Source organism: Neodiprion fabricii, chromosome 6, assembly GCF_021155785.1.
Source record: "Neodiprion fabricii isolate iyNeoFabr1 chromosome 6, iyNeoFabr1.1, whole genome shotgun sequence".
Lineage (NCBI taxonomy): Eukaryota > Metazoa > Arthropoda > Insecta > Hymenoptera > Diprionidae > Neodiprion > Neodiprion fabricii.
The window spans coordinates 22,874,242-22,892,459 of record NC_060244.1 but is presented as its reverse complement, the minus strand read 5'-3'; the positions used below and the strand labels follow the sequence as shown (position 1 = coordinate 22,892,459).

At 45.8% G+C, this 18,218-nt stretch overlaps 1 protein-coding gene across 6 annotated transcripts in view; it reads left to right on the top strand.

Annotated features, from left to right (window-relative positions):
• Positions 1–18,218, top strand: part of LOC124185656 — a 97,490-nt gene that overhangs the window by 37,225 nt on the left and 42,047 nt on the right. For all 6 annotated transcript variants that reach the window (XM_046576618.1, XM_046576621.1, XM_046576620.1 and 3 more), the window contains exons 2-4: positions 1,143–7,163; positions 16,017–16,060; positions 17,941–18,031. In XM_046576618.1, coding sequence (XP_046432574.1) covers positions 1,737–7,163; positions 16,017–16,060; positions 17,941–18,031 — 5,562 coding nt within the window. In that variant the 5' untranslated portion in view covers positions 1,143–1,736. The remainder of the gene's footprint in view (positions 1–1,142; positions 7,164–16,016; positions 16,061–17,940; positions 18,032–18,218) is intronic.

Here is an 18,218-nt window from a genome sequence, read left to right as displayed (position 1 = left end):
AACACTCTTAGTACCCATCGAAAGTCCAATGCCTCTGTGCGATCCGGTAAAACTAAAGCACGGCATGCGGGAACTTACATGCAGTTCCGATCAGCTTGCGGAAATTATGACGTAATTATCCGAGGGGGTGACAAAGTTGCCGAACCGATGTACGGAGCCGAAATGCCTTGAAAATTCGGGACGCGTTCCTGCGCTAAATGGTACCTGCAGCATGCGTGACTCTCGAATTAAACAAAACTTGACGAGCTCGTCCATCAGTGAAGCCACCTGAAACGTTGGTCTATCTCACTTAGCCCAGGACGTATACATATAAGGTGAAAGGAGTTATCCGTTCGAGGGTCGGTGTCACTTTCAAGGAAGAATCCGGGCATTGACAGCACTCTTTACTTCTTGAAGCACATAAATGCGACTGTCATTCTACGTAGAAGCGACGAGTGATAGATTCAGATCTCCTTCATCCGACATCCCGGAGGCTTAACACTGTCACACGGATAAGGGATGACGATCTGCCCTGCGAACCACGCACTCCTCGGCTACGCTGTCCCGCGGAAGTTCCGATCCTCGTTTATCATTAATCACAATTACAAAGGACCCACGTTGAACCGCGGTTACGCTACACCTCGTCCTATTCCCTGTCGATTTTCCTGATACAATCTTAAACATTTGCGGCGCCGTGACACCTAATTTCAAGCTTATTCGCCTCACCTTACGAGGCGCGTAATCCTCCTCGGCAATGTCTAACGAACAACCGAGCTCACCTCGACAATTCCCAGCGACTCGCTGTTGATTAACTATTTACATTGACACGGGCACAGAAATACCGGCTCTGCCGAAACCTCTGACTCTAAATAATAGATCACCATCGATTCGCTGACGATAAATCGCACGGGCATTGCTTACACCGTAATTTGTAGCCAGGGCCTGTGATCGTTGAAAGGTCATTGTCGAATCCATCAGCCTTTGGTTTTCACGAAATCAATTCGACTGTGCGGCACAAAATTGATACTGCCAGAAGTGGTTTTGTGCTGCCTGTCGAATAATTCATTGAGAAATTTTTTAAGCCCAATACAAGACTTTGCGACGGTATATATTAGCTGTCACGGCGTTAGTGGTTTTAATTTGTGATTTCCGATTGTTTACAGGCAGAGTAATTGCAGCTTGAACCCGCCAGTTGTTATTTCATGTTCACAAAGTGGTGTGTAAACCCAACGATTCAATGACTCATCGCGTGTTGGAAACATTCGCGGCGTGCAGTGTGATTAAAGTAACTATAAAAAATACGAAAATACAAGGTAAAAGGAATTTGACAACGAAAACCGTTACAGACCCAGTGCTTTGAAAGTTTCTTTGAATAAAAAGTTTATAAAAAAAAAAATTAATACAAATGTGCTTTAGAACGGAGTAAATAGTTTTTCAAGAGTTTCTCAATAAGGACAGAATAATTGACAAACGAAAAGAAGTAAACGAATGTTTCATCGAATATGGAGATACTCAGTTCTGCTAACGAGGGCCTACAAAGTCGCCGCAACTGTACCGGCTGCGAGCGAAAAATCATCAATAATTTTCCGACTCTGAACTCGGCGAAACTATGGCTGTTGGGACCGAGAGAACGAATCTTACTATTTTAACGTTTCCTCGGACGTGATAACATCGACCGTCGATGACTGCGATGTCACATAACAACCTGAGTGAGGCGGCCAAATTTTAAAACAGTGTCACGAACCACGCAGTTTCAAATGGAGTCTGCAAAATTGAGCTCCGGACAGGCCCCAAGCAGCCCTCCTGGTGCTCATCCCCCGATGATGCCGAGTTACGGGATATCGGGAGACGGTAGCATCGATTACATAATCAGCGACTACATGGAGCGGCTAGGTACGCGATTGAATATCCTCGAGACGGAGCTGAAGTACGCTTGGAGAGCCCTGGACCTCCTCAGTCAAGAGTACATCAAGATGTGGGAAAGACTGGAAAAACTGGAAGGTCTGCTGTACGAGCAGCAGACGGTGATAAGCCAGCTGATAGAGTTCTACGCGACCGGAGGAACTCCGGACGGCGTTGCGGGAGTCGAGGATGCGCTCGTTGCGCAACACAGTTCCGTCGGCGAGCTTGACGCCATCGCGGAGAGCCTGGGGGCGGCCATCGGTATCGAGGAAACGAGCGTGTTGAGGGAAAAATTGGCGCAGCAGGAACTGGCGAGATTACACGGCATAACTCAGGACAGCACAGGTGCCGTGGCAGCCGTCGCAGATATGCACAGGAACGTTCGTAATCTTGATCGCGAGGCCCTAGAGACGCTGGAAGAAGAAGCAAACACCCCCGACGAGGCGTTTTACCGGAGTCTGAATAACGCTTACCGGGAAGACTTGATTTGCGGCGAGACCTCGAGGCCGACTTCCCAGCTGGGCATGATATGGGAGGAGGCCGAAGAGGCGGAGGACGGGAACGGGAAGAAGGAGGCGGGTGACCACTTGGAGCGGATCTCTTTGAAGGAAAAACCCGAGGAGGGTGGAGCCACGTGCGTGGAGACCTTCGGGGACAAAGAGAGTCAGCAGGCGGGGTCCGCGATCGACGACGGGGATGACGAGGACGAGGGTGAAATCTTCAGCGCAGCCGACTACAAGAGCTACCGTGGAAATACACCGTGTGTCAGCGAGCAGGACCTCGCGCAACTTTCGAGACTTAGTTCCATCGACCAGGTCGCACTTGAGAAACTCCACGAACTCGATAGGCTCACTACGAAACTCCAAAAAGACTCGCAAAACCTGAAGGAACTGCAATCGAGACTCATGGAGTCACCGAAGCACCAGTACGCGACGGAGAACGAGGCTAAACTCGCCGAGGAATCGTGCAGCATCGACGAACAACTTCGGAAAATCTACGCCGAAACGGATGTCGACAACTGGACTTACTCCAGGAGTCCCGGTTCCACGGGCAGGTCTGCCTCGAGAGTGAGCACGGATAGCGGAATGGTCACTGACGCCGAATTCACCACCAGATCGATTTCTCCGAGGGTAAACACTCAGAGAAGTAACGGGGACTCCGCGTCGTCGACGTACACACCCCCAAGATTGGGATACACTGCTGCGCTGTTGGAGAAAAGCCCCGAGCCGGTTATCCCGCTGCCCATAGACGTTGGAAATTTCGCTAAAGGGTATGCGGAAAACAAGGAGCTCACTGATCTTATGGCCGAGAGCTTTGCAACGGTGACCTGCGCCTCGCCGACAATATATAATACCCCGACCGACAAGGTGCCCTCCCCCACTTTGTCCGCCCACAGTGTTCACAGCGTCCATAGTGTACAGAGCCTCAGGACCCGCCAGGATGGCTACTTTGGTAGCGCGGCGAGGCTGAACCTCGAGTTTTCGGAGGGCAGAACGCCTCCGTCACCCTCGCCCAGTTCCCCACCACCTCCCGCCCCTCAGGACGCCGGTGACAGCTTTTTGATGCCCGGCTCGGATCCGAGAGCGTCGGATTCCACTGACGCTAAGAGAGCCCCGAGTCCGAGCTTCTCGAGGAGTGGGGATAAAATTACTGGCCTTGATCAAGGGCGGCTGAGCCCACGAACCCCGCACTCCCCCAAATCACCGAAGATCTCGCCTAAGCATGCGGTAAAATCGAACAATGCGAACATAGTTGCAGCCAAGTCAGATTCCGGCCTCTCGTCGATGAGCGGATGGAGCAGCCTCGACAAATCCCCAGGGTCGCCGAAGAGTTCGATAAATAAAATGCTGACGTCGTACTCGGTCGATCACAGCAGATCGAATTTAATTACAGCACAGACGCTTCGCACTAGTAGCCCGATACCTCCTCTGCCTGAAAAGACGCCAATCTTTACGCAGGAACCACTGTATGATACTCCTGAGGGTAGAGACGCTTTCGCCAACGCCGCCCTGGCAAAAGCTCACTCCACCACTGACGCACTGTCGACAACGATAAATCATTTGTCGGCATTTACAACCGTCAAGTCCCCTGCCTCCGCTCAAGATGACTACAACTTCGTGCCTCCGCCAGCTCCGAGCTCCGAGAACCCGTGTCCAAGTCCTAAAAGACGGGGACAAAGGCAGCAGAGCTTGCAGCATACTTACGACGCCGTTCCTACTGGCACCAGTGCGGACTTTGTTTATCGCTCGGAACAACCCGCCATATATTCCGTGGCTGGTAGCAATCGTCAGCAAGTTATAACCAGTGTCTACACGAGTGGCTCCGGACCGTACATGTCAAGGACGATGGACGCTGACAGTTATCCGGAAATTTTAGAGCAGTACTCGAATTACCCCGAGGATTACAACCTCTATCCCTACCCAGCGTCGACCATAACCAGTAGTAGCACTCACGGTAAAAAACCTACGAGAGCGATGTCCTACGGTGACGGTATGATAAATCACGAAGGTTACAAAACAGCGATGTACCGCACTATGTTCCCGACCGGCAACATTACCGATGCTTTATCCTACTACCCGACTAGCGAAAACCTACCGAGGACCGAGTCGAACGATAACTCATGGCTCAGTTCAATGGAAGGACAAATACCCCACGACTCTACTTCGTCGAGCATTCGCTCTCTCACTTCGGACGGCAGTTACGCTCAAAGCCCCTACACTGACAGGAGGTATCCCAACCCTCCGGGCTATCAGTCGCAGCAGTATCACGCTTACGCGAATCAAATGTACCGGCAAAACTACATGCAGCAGCAACAGCAACAGCATCAGCAACAACAGCAGCAGTATCCAACCTACGGATTAAGACTGACCCATTCGGAAAGCGTTCAACTAGCGGACGGTTACCAGAGACAGTGGCAGAGGGAACAGCAGTACCTTCAGGACCTCGAAGCTCCCAGGTTATCCGGCCTGGAGCAGCAGCAGGCGCAACAAGGTGAATACTATGGCACCTCTGGGGTCATAGTGTCACAGTCGGGCTACATTAGCATATCTGCGGACATCAAGGAGCACGAAGAACCTAAGTCTTCGAAGAAAGTCAGAAGAGGAGCTTCGCTGAAGAGCGCGATGAGTTCGATGAGCAATTGGCTGCCTGACTTACACCTTACCAAACGATATCGGAGCCAGTCGTTACCCGGAGGCGTCAGGAGAGAAGACTTGGACATGCCGCCGGAGAGTGTTCCTCAACAACGACCCCCCGCGGATGTAACGGGGCGAGGCAGGGAACGTGGTGGCCAATCTACACGAAAGAAAAAAAAGCACACCTTAGTCTCTACCGTGTCAGGAATTTTACAAAAAGCAAAACGTAGGGGGCATCAGACGCAATCACTTTCTGATCCCGAACAATCAGAGACGGAATGGAGTAGCGGGCGTCAGAGTGGGATGTCAGAAGACGAGGACAGTGCTCTGTCGGACGCTCCTCAGGACACCGCATTTTTTGCTAAAGTCAAATCGAGCGGTAAGAGGAAACAGAACCAACAGCAAACGCAGCAGCAGCAACAGGCGCAGCAGCTTCATCATCAACAACAACAGACTTTGCTTCAACAAAAGGAACTCATACAGCAGCAACAGAACATCCAACAACAACAGCAGATTCTTCAGCAACAAATACAGCAGCATCAAGAACAGCTCCAGCAGCAAGTAGCTCAGGAAAATGTGGTCAAGGAGCGTAAACCGGACGGCAGTGAACACGAGTTTTCGGACAATGTAGGTGCGGAAGAAGAGGCTTCCGGTAAGAGCACTGGTTCCGGCTCAGGTGGTTCCTCGATATTCGCTACCGTCGGTGACATCAAGAGATCGGCGGGCAGTTCGGACGAGGCTCCGAACGAGAAGGCGCCGAAACTACCGCCGGTCGCGCTCATGGGCGGTGCGAGCATGGAATTCGCGGTGTCTAGGGCATTGGGCAAGTATCGCCAAAGACAGTCTTCAACCGTATCCGACGAACAGGCGAACAACGAGGACGTCGGAGTGGATAAGAAATCGGACGACGGTTTAATTCAACCGTTGGACACTACCTTCGAGTACACCGAGGAAACGGTTTCCGAGAGAGAGGAAAAGCCTTCGATCGCCAAGCCGCCGGAACTTGTGACGAGTATATCCGAGGAGGGTCCACCGTCCGAAGGGAGCCCTTCTGCATCGAGCTTGCGAGGACACGCAACGAGTGGGAGTCGCTTTCTGCCAAGGCATCAGCAATCGCTCGAGATTCCTTGGGGAAGGAGCGGCGAAGCTGACGAAGACAACCGAAGCACGCACTCGTACCGAAGCACGTCACGCGTATCTTCCAGGAGGCAGAGCACAGAGGATTCCATAGATTCCGAGGACGAGTGGTACTGCTACGAGCTGAGAAAACTCGAGGAACTCGAGAGACAGACGCAGATGGAAATGGAGATGGGTGTGATACGGGAACCCGAGGAGACGGAGCCTTTCGAACCGGACGAGGACGTCAAGGAGCGGATGTCATTCGTCCTGCGGGAGCTGCGGCTGAAGGCTCAGCCCAAGGAGGAGGTGCTGAGCAAAGATGAATATGCGAGGAACGCGAGGATGAACGGCACTATGAGAGATCCGGAGAGAGAAAGAGAGCTGGAGAGATCGCGAGACCGGGACGAGCGGCCGATTCCCAAGCGAAAGACCGCGGAAAGCGTCGAGACAGTGTTCGCCAGAGTTACGGATTATCACACCTGGGCCCACGAAGAGGAAGTCAGAAGAGAGGAGAGGATGGAACCGGCCGAGGAAGGATCCTCGGGGGAAACATCTGGTCCCGATAGTCCTGGAAACTCGATGGACGAGGAGGAAGATGAAATGCCGAACGAAGAACAGTCCAGAAGGAGCTCCGGCGGGTCGACCCTGCGCCACGGTGAAAAGCATCTTCCGGGCTCAGATTCGCTGTCCAGAGAAGGTAGCGTAAGTGTACCACCTAGTGAGGTATCCGTCAGTATCCCAGGGGGCTGGGATTCAGAGAGCACTGTCTTAGAAGGTGACAGAGAGGACGCCGGGAGCGAGGAGACCGGGACTACGGCAACCCTCAGCCTCCCCAAAATCAAAATCGACTCTTCGTCGTGCGGAAGTTCCGACACGACCCTTAAGGAGGGCCAGGCAAGTCCCGGACCGCCGGCGTCCAAGTGGAAACTTCTAAAGGCGCTGAAGGAGCGAAAGGCCGAAGAGAAGCTGAAGGAAGTCGAAGACGCGAAAACCCAACAAGAAACCACGGTCACTCATCCTCCCACGGCAGTGAGTATAATGATCAAGTGAGGGCACGAAAACTTGTGTAAAGTATACTCGCGATTCAATTGGGCAAAGATTTAACGCGTTTTCATCGAACTTGCGGATCTCGAACTTTGCTCTTTGAGCTTTGCGTTCAAGGCTAGTTTTGAATGATCCCGTAGTCATTGCCCGGCGAATCGCGAATGTACCTTACAGCCGCTCGACCCTAGGTGCGGTAATCAAATGATAACAGAGGTGATAAGGAGCTATCCTGGATAGCGAGATGAACGAAAACAAGTCAATACCTTATTTATCAATTAATCGTGGATGTTACACGTGTGTGCGGATAATGTACGCCGAGTTTGTGTTCTTTATCTCTCCTCGTGCACGCTGAGTTTGTCATGTCGAGCGTAATTCAACACTGCGTACACCCATCCTCCCTATGAACTGATACATGATAAATAAATATTAACTAGTCAATTCAAAGAAGCACCATCAACGTTTTGCAAAGCAATATCTTTAAGAACCTGAACACGAACTATCAATCCACCCAGCCGATAACGAACACTGAGTGCACGTAGTAAAATAGGTTATTAATAACTGTAGTAAAAAATATATACATACATATATAATCGTAGGAACGATATCATGGCTGTAGTTTAATCGTAAGTGTAAGTAGACGGTGTCTGTACCGTGTCTGTAATGCTTTGAGACGGACATCTTCGAAAGCAGGTGCAAGAATTAGTTCCAAGGTTACACACCGCTGATTTTTGCACCTGCGATTGATGCATCATATACATTTTCACGCACATCGAATCATTCGTAACACCATTCAATCCTATTCACTGCACTCTTTACGCACAATTTCAAATGCGAAAGCTTGTTGAAAATAACCGTACGGTGTGTTTCTGTCCACCATAAATGTATTCAGACACACGTGTGGGAATATTTATTGTCACGACATCCGTACCCCGGTGTCGGGTAAATTTTATCGAATCGATCTTATTGCTACGGGAAATACGTGAGGCTTGTCGATGAAACATGTTTGTACGCAATGCGGCTGCTCACCTAATTCCGATATAACGACTATTTTTACTCTAGTTCAATTTGACAGCCCACGGGGGGCTTCAAAATTTGACTATTCATTCTCGTACAAATGTAATCAGGCCAAATTGTATTTGCAATCGAATAGATTACAGTTATCGCGTATACGAGTGTGTAGCTCGATTGATTGGCCATTGTCAAAAGCGTACTCACAATCAGTCATCTTCTTGTCATTGCCACTTTCATGAAGGCCGAGTCCAGTATAAGGATACCTAAATATCCTTCGCACTTTCACCGATAACTTGCAGAATGTGATTATTCGAATTTCTTTGTAAAAAATGTCAGAAAATCAGGGTGAGTTTGCGTACGCGTGGCGTGAACCAGCCCCCGATCTAGCAAAAACTGCCGGACCCTATAACATTGTAACCGGAAATTTGAGCCGCACGTTTGAAAAGACGACAACTACCGTGCCTTTGGGCGACCCTCGGCTTCCCTCGTCGTTCGCATCTGACGGAATTCGAAATCGTTTTTTGCCCGCTGTAAACGAGCTCCCGCCACGCGCAGGGACGAATAGCGTTTGACGTTAATCTTGACGGTTGAGTTTCCACGTTGAAACTGTCGGCTCGTACCGCATATATCGTACGGTTATTTCCTAGCAAGCATCTTGATGCCGTGCGAGCACTTCCCGCCGCATTTCATATATCATTTGGTGTTTAAGAAGGTAAAGAAAATACATGCTTCCGTATCTAAAGACTTGCTCTAGACTGGCACAATATATAGGAATCGTGCATACTCTCTTGTACTTGGTGTTATAGGTTCACAGGAAAAACGAGTATGCAGGCATAAGTAGACGATAAGTATACGCGTAGGTAAATACATATACATACACATATATACGTATACATTATAGATGTGTATACAATGTATACATTCCGTATGTTTAATCAGCATTTCGCGTATAAGCTCCGTCACTCTCCGTACGCCATTTATACTACCAGTAACAACGCAAACTCGTCTTGAGCGCAGCTTTGAATTCAGGACTTTAACGTCGCGCCCCCCTGAGTCACGTACGCAGACGTACCTCGATATATATCATTTTCATGTGCTCAAACACGCGAGTCATAGTCGGTACAACACGGCTTCACATGCATCCCTGCACAAACAAGGAGATTATTCGCGATATTTGAAAATGGGTAAAGCTAACTAGCCGTTAATTAGGTAATTATCTTCGTTATATTGAATACTTCGAAATTAAACCCTTAGCAGTATTTCGTGGCTGTCGTAGGTTTTTATGATTCGTTAGATGTTTATTCGTTTAACCTTTTTTATTTTTTAGGTTGTTTTTTTTTCTACGTTACGCCAGAACCAAGTGATTATCTTACCAGTATTATTGTTATCGTTATTATTATTACCACGCATTGTCATTACACTATTATCACGACCAGTCGAGTAGCTATTGGAAAATCATCACTCTGATAATTTTCTATTTTGCAAAGTTTGTCAGGCGGGTGGAGGTGGTTGGGGCGATGGGGACGTTAATACTTAGTAATAATTACCGTTAACAAGGTAATACACATCAATTGCGCTAACAATAGTCCTGCACGCGAAAAAGAAACTGGACAAAAGGACGCGCAGAAATATTGCGAATATGAACTCATTGGCAAATCGTGGTGTTGAAATAATGCCGCGATAAAATTGAAAACATTTCAGTTAGGCGTTCTGATTTTGATATCTTCCACTTTACTGTCTTTAACGGTGCTGTAATAATCCGATATTCTGCCATGTGACAAACGTACGTTTATCATCAGGAATTGCCCTGCATCTGAAGAAGCGTAACTAACGGGATTCGGTTGAATTTCAGTAGAAATGATTTTGACAAATACGATGGGTTGAAATCGCTCCACCACCGCCTAAAAGAAATTAAACAAAAACAAAAAAAAATTTTCAATAAGCTTTGGTGAACTAGGAGACCAACAATTTCACACTTTTATACAAAAGATAACTAACACGCCTATAACGTAACAATGACTTCATGTGTTACAATTATATTGTTACGGCATATAGTTTTCGACTACAATATAGTACGCGGTATATAATATGCGTGCATAAGATTATAATGAATTTTTCGTTTTCCTTGAACATTTACAAATTCACCGTTCATTATATCATAATCGAGTTGTCACTCTTTCTTATCGAACAAAGTGTAAGTAGCAGCGTCTCTGTGTCAATTAATAACTTACTTAATTATATAGACGGTAGTCTCGCGTTTTGAATTTTACATGAATTTCTATAATCAATGAAACAATTACATGTGAGAATATTATTATATATAATATTATTGTAGTATATTATAGGTACATATAGGAATACATTTCATCGTAATATATCATACATTATGCATATACACATAATATAAAATGTATTATACGTACAACGGTGTATTATCTTCTCGTACAAATGTATTGAGTAAAGATTCACCCGACTCTTGTTTCAAAATGCCGTGCCTATATGCATAAATAATCCACGCGAATGAAATCCACACGTCGCTCCAATCGTACTGCGTTGAAATAGCGAAACATCCTTCCAAATACCCTTACGGCCGTTAACCTGTCAAAATTCTCGATAAGTCCTCCTCTGATGGTAATTCTCCACACGGATTTACCGATAAAAAGTGACAGATCTGTCAGAGTTTGGGATTGCGGGCGGCTTCCTGATTTCTTCCGTTTTTTATTCCGTTCTCAGATCCTTTCTCTCGATCCTCGTGAGCGTTGCGATTCAAAGAATGACCAGATAAGCCCGGTACTTGTACTATTTGAAAATTTGAGTAATGACCCGAAGAAATGAGATTCACAAATTAGTCAGGTAATTAAATTCGAAAATGATACGTCGAGTAAAATAATTGGTAATCTCATTGTAGCAGGAAAGTGCAGGTCAGGTTATACGCTCTAACGCTGCTCCAGCGGCTGAGACTCACGAAAATTTTGTGAAAATTTTTAAATTACTACAGCCAAGAAGGAAACCGCACTAATTAAGCCATTTTTATGTAGCAATTAAAAAGTTCGTGCATCCTAAGACCCGCGACTCAATTCTTTGATACCCGCGTCTCTCGGGCCACCCGTCTGAGTGAAAAATACATAGGTACTCGGTGAATCGATATTCCGCCTCGCTACACATACACACCTAGTATATATACAAATATTGGTAAAACTAAAAATTCAGGAAGTACGTATACACGGTGTGAGAAGGAAACATGTAGCAACACATTGCGACGGTCTAGGTAAAGCTAGAAGGTAATACAGGGAGATAAAAATAAATAAATGGCAAGCGAAATAAAGTAATAATAAAAATAAAAGAGAAGGAAGAAAAAATCAGCCAAAGAACACCGGAGGCGGTGCGAACAGGAATGGAAATGGAAAGTGAAGCGTAGCGAAACTTGCAGGGAAAGGTCCTTCGGCCGGTTTCCATTTTAGCCTCCCTTCTTTCCCTCAATTTCTTTTCACCCTCCTCGTCACCTCTCTCGGGGTTGTTTGAGAGATCGTGCAAGGAAAGTTTGCCAGTCCCGAATCTGCCCCTCGCTGTTCCCGCTCCACTTGCAGCTGGCCAAGTTCCGACGTTTCCTATCCCATGTTTCGCGTTTCAGAATTCGCTATACGCCGAGCACGTCGCTGTCGACCTATTAATTCGAAGTCGGGTTCCGGAGCGGAACTTGAAGCCCGAGCCTTGGACGTGCAGCCTCTGCAGCTTTGAACGCGACAGAGCTTTAATCGTGATACTTTTCCGAAAACTCCTTTGCCGCCGAAAGCCAGTATAAGAAGCTTAATTAATCTATCTTCTGAATAATCTGCTCCTCATTAAAATCCGACCGCGTATCCCGAGCCGGCATCTCGTTAATATACAATTGCCGTGTTGAATTCAGACCTGAAACTGCGTGCCTGCAAGGCTTGGCAGCCTTTCATGCGATTCCGCGTGTCGCAAGTTCCCCAAATAGATTCAAAGACTCATGCAGGCACTGAATGCAGGTACCCTATATGAGCGTCCCCTCCCTCCCCGGAACCAGTAAAATAAATTCCACGAAACTGTAAGAAAAAGCTTTTTGCGCACAATATATCTGCATCCACATAGGTATATAGGTGTAACATATAAATGTTGGCGTGAGATTAATCACGACAACGGGATTTACAGCCGAGCTGGTGTAGAGCGTAATTATATCCAACATACACGACGCGCGTATGTGACACTGCACACACTCACAAACTAGGTTATCGTTACACACACACACACACACACACACACACCCATATACGTACATGTGTACATGGGTCAGGCATTAACATATCATACAATGCACGCAGGCGGAAACGCACACGCGACCTCTGCAAAGGCAAAACTTCGTAGGCCGTTGTAATTCTTCTATCGTGTATATTTCTGTATACGGGTATATAATATATAAATATATCTTACGTATATATATACATATATGCATATAAAAATAGGAGGAAAGAATAAAAAAACAAATTAAGAACATATTTTTATCTCTTTCTCCCGAGGCTCGAGGTCAGTGAATGGATGCGCAAGTAAATGAATACAAGCCGTTGAACCGAAGTGCCGATAAATCACCGAATTCCGCACATCGCCACTCGGAAGCGATTCCTGGCGATGTACGACTGTGGGGGCATTCAATGACATTCGTTTCCGTGCTAGTTTCGAATAAATCAATTAAACAGCTTGACTGCTCAGGGAGCGTTACTCCCGTTTGTTTGCTCACGTACGTTGGTCTACATGCTTATTCATGGTACCCGATATAAGGTGCGTGTACTCCCGCGTGTGTAAACAGGGTTTACATCCACCCCTCTTATTGTTACGAAAAGACAGCGCCGTGAAGGTAGCAAAGATGTCAAGCGTAAGAAGCTGATGGGAAAACTTTCGTCATCAATTTGTAGCAACAAAGAGCTGCTAATTTCCCTTGGAAATATACACACGGGCGTACCAGCCATGCTCACCTACTACCTCTTTAGCTTTCCGTTTACCGAGTTTGAATTTCAAAGTTTGTCGTACAGAGCTTACGTTATGCATTACGCATGGATGGAAATCGCGGATATTGTACGAATTGAAATTAAATTGGAACGACGTAGAAATTGTTATCCAACGTCTGTTGAACTTTATGACAGTAAAATTTTCCCAACATATTTGACATGTCACGTTTTGATACGAAAAAAAACTGCCGGTTGCAAAGTCAATTAACACATCACGAAGTTCACGGCTTGTGGTAAACGCACGTGCCTATTACATGCAGCGTAAATGTAATCAAAGTAGCGGAGAAAAAGTTTTTCGCTCCTCTGAATCTGAATAAAATTTTTAAGCCAGTTAACGCAAAACTTGAGGATGTATTCGCAAGTTCGAAATCAAATTCTATCGGGAATATTTTTATACACCGCTGTGTGGTTCGCAGATTCGATGATTCTGAAATTTCACACTGCGGTCCAACGATACAAGCGTAAACGTGGCGATTCTTTTCTCGTAAATTATACGCTATGTCCTATACGTAGTTCTGTAATTTCACGGCGTAAAAGTTACAGTTGCACGTGACAGGATCCTTTCACTTGCTTTGGGCCTCGATAAGAATCAGCGGTATACCTATATCATCTCTCCATATCACTAACATTGTACCACACTAGATGTCATATCATTAAAATCATCGATCGAATAAGTTAATGGCTTGGTATAGAAGATAGAACATCATATGCATTAGAATGTTCAGGCTTGCAATATTAATACCGTGAATGTAGAATGTTAATAAGGCCTAACTGATAAATGAACCAATTTCGTTGTAAATGTTGCTTGTCAGACGTGTATTAATTGTAAAAGAAGCAAAGCTAAAAACGTTTATTTACTCTTCCTCAATTTCTAAATCGTCTCGATCCAAGAAGACTCGCAAAACGTTCAACGCATAACCGCCAAGTAGCCAGTTCATTTCGCAGGGATCAATCCCACAGAGCCTATAAATGTGTCGTGAAATTTCGTTTTTTTGTCAAGTTGCTCAATTGTCGCACAGATTTCTGACGAAAAAAAAGGAACCGTGTCACGGCGTGAATTTCTAACAAGAATAGAAATGCCTATCATCGCGTCGTTGCAAATACGCAGAAAAATGAACATAAAGGTATGGATGATTCCCGTGAACTTAACTGACTCGCGGATCTTCTTCGAGAAAGTCGTTTTTGGATCAGCCCACAAACTGGTATTACGAGTATAAAAATACATCGAAAGACGTTCTTCCAGCAAGAATATTGAAAATTTCGCAAGAATTTCGCCGAAAAATGTTATATTCTGCCACGAGACTGTTTTTCACTCACGAAAATACCCGTGCATGGGAACTAATTCTATAACACTTGTTACGCTGTCTATAAGTTTATCTATTATATATCAACGACAAAGATTCTACTATACGTATTAAGCATATATTTATATTGTACTGTTGAACTGTACCCTTTGCTTCGCCAGATAAGAGCGGCGAGATTCGGAGTTCCCGAAATTAGTTCTTCGCGGCTAATGAATGATCCAATGTTCGAAGAAGAGTCGAGTCCCCCGTTCGATCTGGTCAACGATCATCCTCGAATCTCGCTCCTCGAGCCTCGCGAAAGCCAAACGAACGATTACATGCAGCTAGGTACTCGAGGCGAATTTCCAACCTGCATAATTACTGGATAATAATTTCAAAAATTTTATCGCAACTCAGCAGGTCGCTGCCAGTGGAAATCGCCCGGTACCTATATATTTATATTAATTGCGTAAAACTGTATGTGGCAAAACATTGTGCTTATGCGGCCACAGAATTAACCAAACTATCATGTATTCCGCGCTATAATTATCTCCGTGACATTACGGTACATCTGCGTAAAGCAAAACGGCCAAATTTGCAGATTCGGGTTTTTGGCACGGTCCAACCGACTCGATACAATCGTCAACCCGATTTCCAAGTTATATCCGTCTATTGCAAAAAGTGAATTGGATACATCCTCTCACCGTTTACGGGCTAATATTAATAGTCCCGCGTAACGGCTCGCTCGTAGAGTACGAAGTTTTTACGTCACTTCTAGCGTGTAATATCAAGACCGCGCATTCGGCGTCGATTTAATTGTCTATATTTCAAAATGTAACTTTTTGTTTGTCAAATGCGTTTCGGGTATACCTCTGTAGTTAATCGGTATTGGTTCAAGTTCTTACGATCACCACGGAGTATTACATTTTGATTTTAGCGTTGTCAACTCGGTTGTCATTCGACGTCAATTCGCCTTCCCTGTAACGTAATGGAGTATCTATCAACCCGCTCAATTGCCGAGTACGTAGTATTTTTTAGCGTTTCGCTGACGGACTGGCACCCGTTTTGACTTGCATTCAGCGGAAAGGGAAGTCAGTTGCGTGATGATTTGGACCGGGAATTTTCCACTCGGTAATCTTTCGGGTGGCTTAAGATCGACAAACGCGGACTTACAATTGCTTACTCTTGCCGTTTTGCATACCTACGTAGATGAAAGTAAGTAAAGTAAGTAAAATTCGTGTTTAACACGCGTAGAAGAGAAAGCGCAGAGCTTTGTGAGAATTAACAAAGTTATCAAAGTTAGTCGGCAATTGTATTAGGTATTATGCCCACGCTACTGTACCGCAGCTTTTCTGTGGCCGCATGTTTCTAATAAGACTGTGAATTATGATTACTATTATAATTATTATTGTCATTATCATTATTGTTATTCACACGACGAAGTTTCCCCTTCCCCTACCCTCATCATTATTATTTATTGTTGTTAGCCTGTTTTAATAAAATTGTTTTTTGTTTGTTAGAACGGCAGCGGACCCGGAGGTGACGCAAGCGGACGCAGCAATGGGTAAGTTACGTACACCGTAACGCTTTTTAGAGCCGATTAGCAGTTTCGAATTCCACGTTTTTACATTTAGTGGTTACGAAGAGCGAACGGACAAAGAAAGGCGGAACATCGCTGGAGAAAATTAATTTCCAGCTCGTTTTAACTGACGTTTTAATCGGTAGAATCGCGAGGCACAAAAATCCCAGTCGTTTATTTGGCTCGCAGAAAATTGAACGTTAGCTTCGGGCCGGACTGAACGTTTTTGTTCAGTCAAACACAAATAAGCTCTCCACCCTCGGTTTTAAACACATTTCTGACTAAACTGGGATTAACCGTGGGCCTCAAGGCTTCGTACGGACTCTGAAATATAATCGAAGCCTGGGGATACCCGGCGTTGACACTTATCAGGCTTGGTCGGAGTTTCTTTTCGTTTTTTCATTGTTAATTCGTGTAATTGCACGGTTGCGATTCGAGAGACGGCAAGCGAATAAATCATGCGGAATATACCCAACGTGGTTCACGTGATACGAAAGTGGGACAACGCGAATGCAGATTATAGGTGGGCGTATCCGAGGCGCTAGGTGGTAACCCAGATTCCACAATACCGGCCATAACCCCGAGGAACCGAGCAATCGAAATTAACGATAAGACAAAGGTAAATTCGGTCCCTCGGTTGAGACATCAGCGAGTCTTGAGGGCCATTTCCAGGCGCCAACCGAGACCAGGCTATCTTCTAAGGATATCTGGAACGTCGCGAGTTACCAGTTAGCTTCTGTCCGAATGCTGGGTCGGGAATACAAAGCAAGTAATTCGCGTCTTCTCTGAATGCAGGCTTTTCTTGCTCGTACACACCCGCGACTATCTCGACGGGAATTCACGACGCGCCTACTTTGACTACCGCCGATATATACAAGTGTGCGTGTATACACGGGAAATAACGCAATTCGGTTGGTAACCGTCTTGGCGTAACCGGGCGAAATTTATTCCCGTTTCGCATGCCATCGGACCGTGCGTGCGTCGCCCGGTTCTGGCTCGTACTTTTTGAAAAAAGCTCGCCGAATGATTAATCGCCGACTTCGTTTTCATATTAAAAACTTGGAAGAGTTTTCATGCCAGTCACCTCTTTACACCCTTACAATTAGGTTGAATTATTATTTGACCTAATTTTGATGGGTGCGCTTTTAATCCCGTGTACAAGATATGATTAACGGCTCGTTTCTCAGTCTGACGCTATGTTGAAACCCTACGTCAAACCTTCCGTGAATTTTTTTTTCCCCCTTTACGAATCCACGATCAAAACACTTGATGACATTTTTGTAATAATTGTCCACAAATTTACACTCATATCATATTGAAATTTATACTCCCGATGAGAGTAAAAAGTGATATTCAAATAGGTACCCCGAGTTTGGAGTTTTTCAAATCGATCAAAATTTTGCTGATAAACAGACAAATCGTGAGATTCTTGTGACTTCAAAAGTCACTTCCGGTGACCCTTAACGAAAGAAAAAGATATCCACGATGGCTTCGAACTTAAGTAATACGTTAATCGAATCATTTCTTCTCTTCTTATACCTCCAAGTCAAAACGAACCCCAGCCTATATGCAGCTGAAAATAATTGCCCCTACGTGCCGTGATAAGTTTAACGCAGGGATGAAACGAATAGAGTACTGTAAGAGACTCGGGTAGCAGTGGGTGAGTGACGTGGCCGACTCGGAGTCGGTGGCAATTGATTGATTTTCGAGTTAGTCTACTACAAGGGTGTTTCAAAGGGGCGTGTTTGCGTCAGCACTACACGCGCGTATATATATATATATGCATGTATGAACACACTACACATAGAAAATTGAAGCTTCCGAGTGCCAGGTAATAATAAGGAAATAATCACATTTGCTTCCAGCCATCCTGGAGATAACCCATTCTACAGCAACATCGACAGCATGCCGGACATTCGGCCACGTCGCAAGTCGATACCCCTGGTCTCTGAGCTGGTACGTAATTTGCTCGCTCCTCCTCCTGTTCATTCATCTATCTACCTATCGATCTGTCTATCTTTCTCCGTCACTTCCGTTTTATCCGTCATCCCGACATACTCCGGCAGCCCACTTTCCCTCTCTCTCTCTCTTTCCGTCCATATCTCTGCATCTCTCTCTCACTCTTTCTATATCTCTCTCTCTC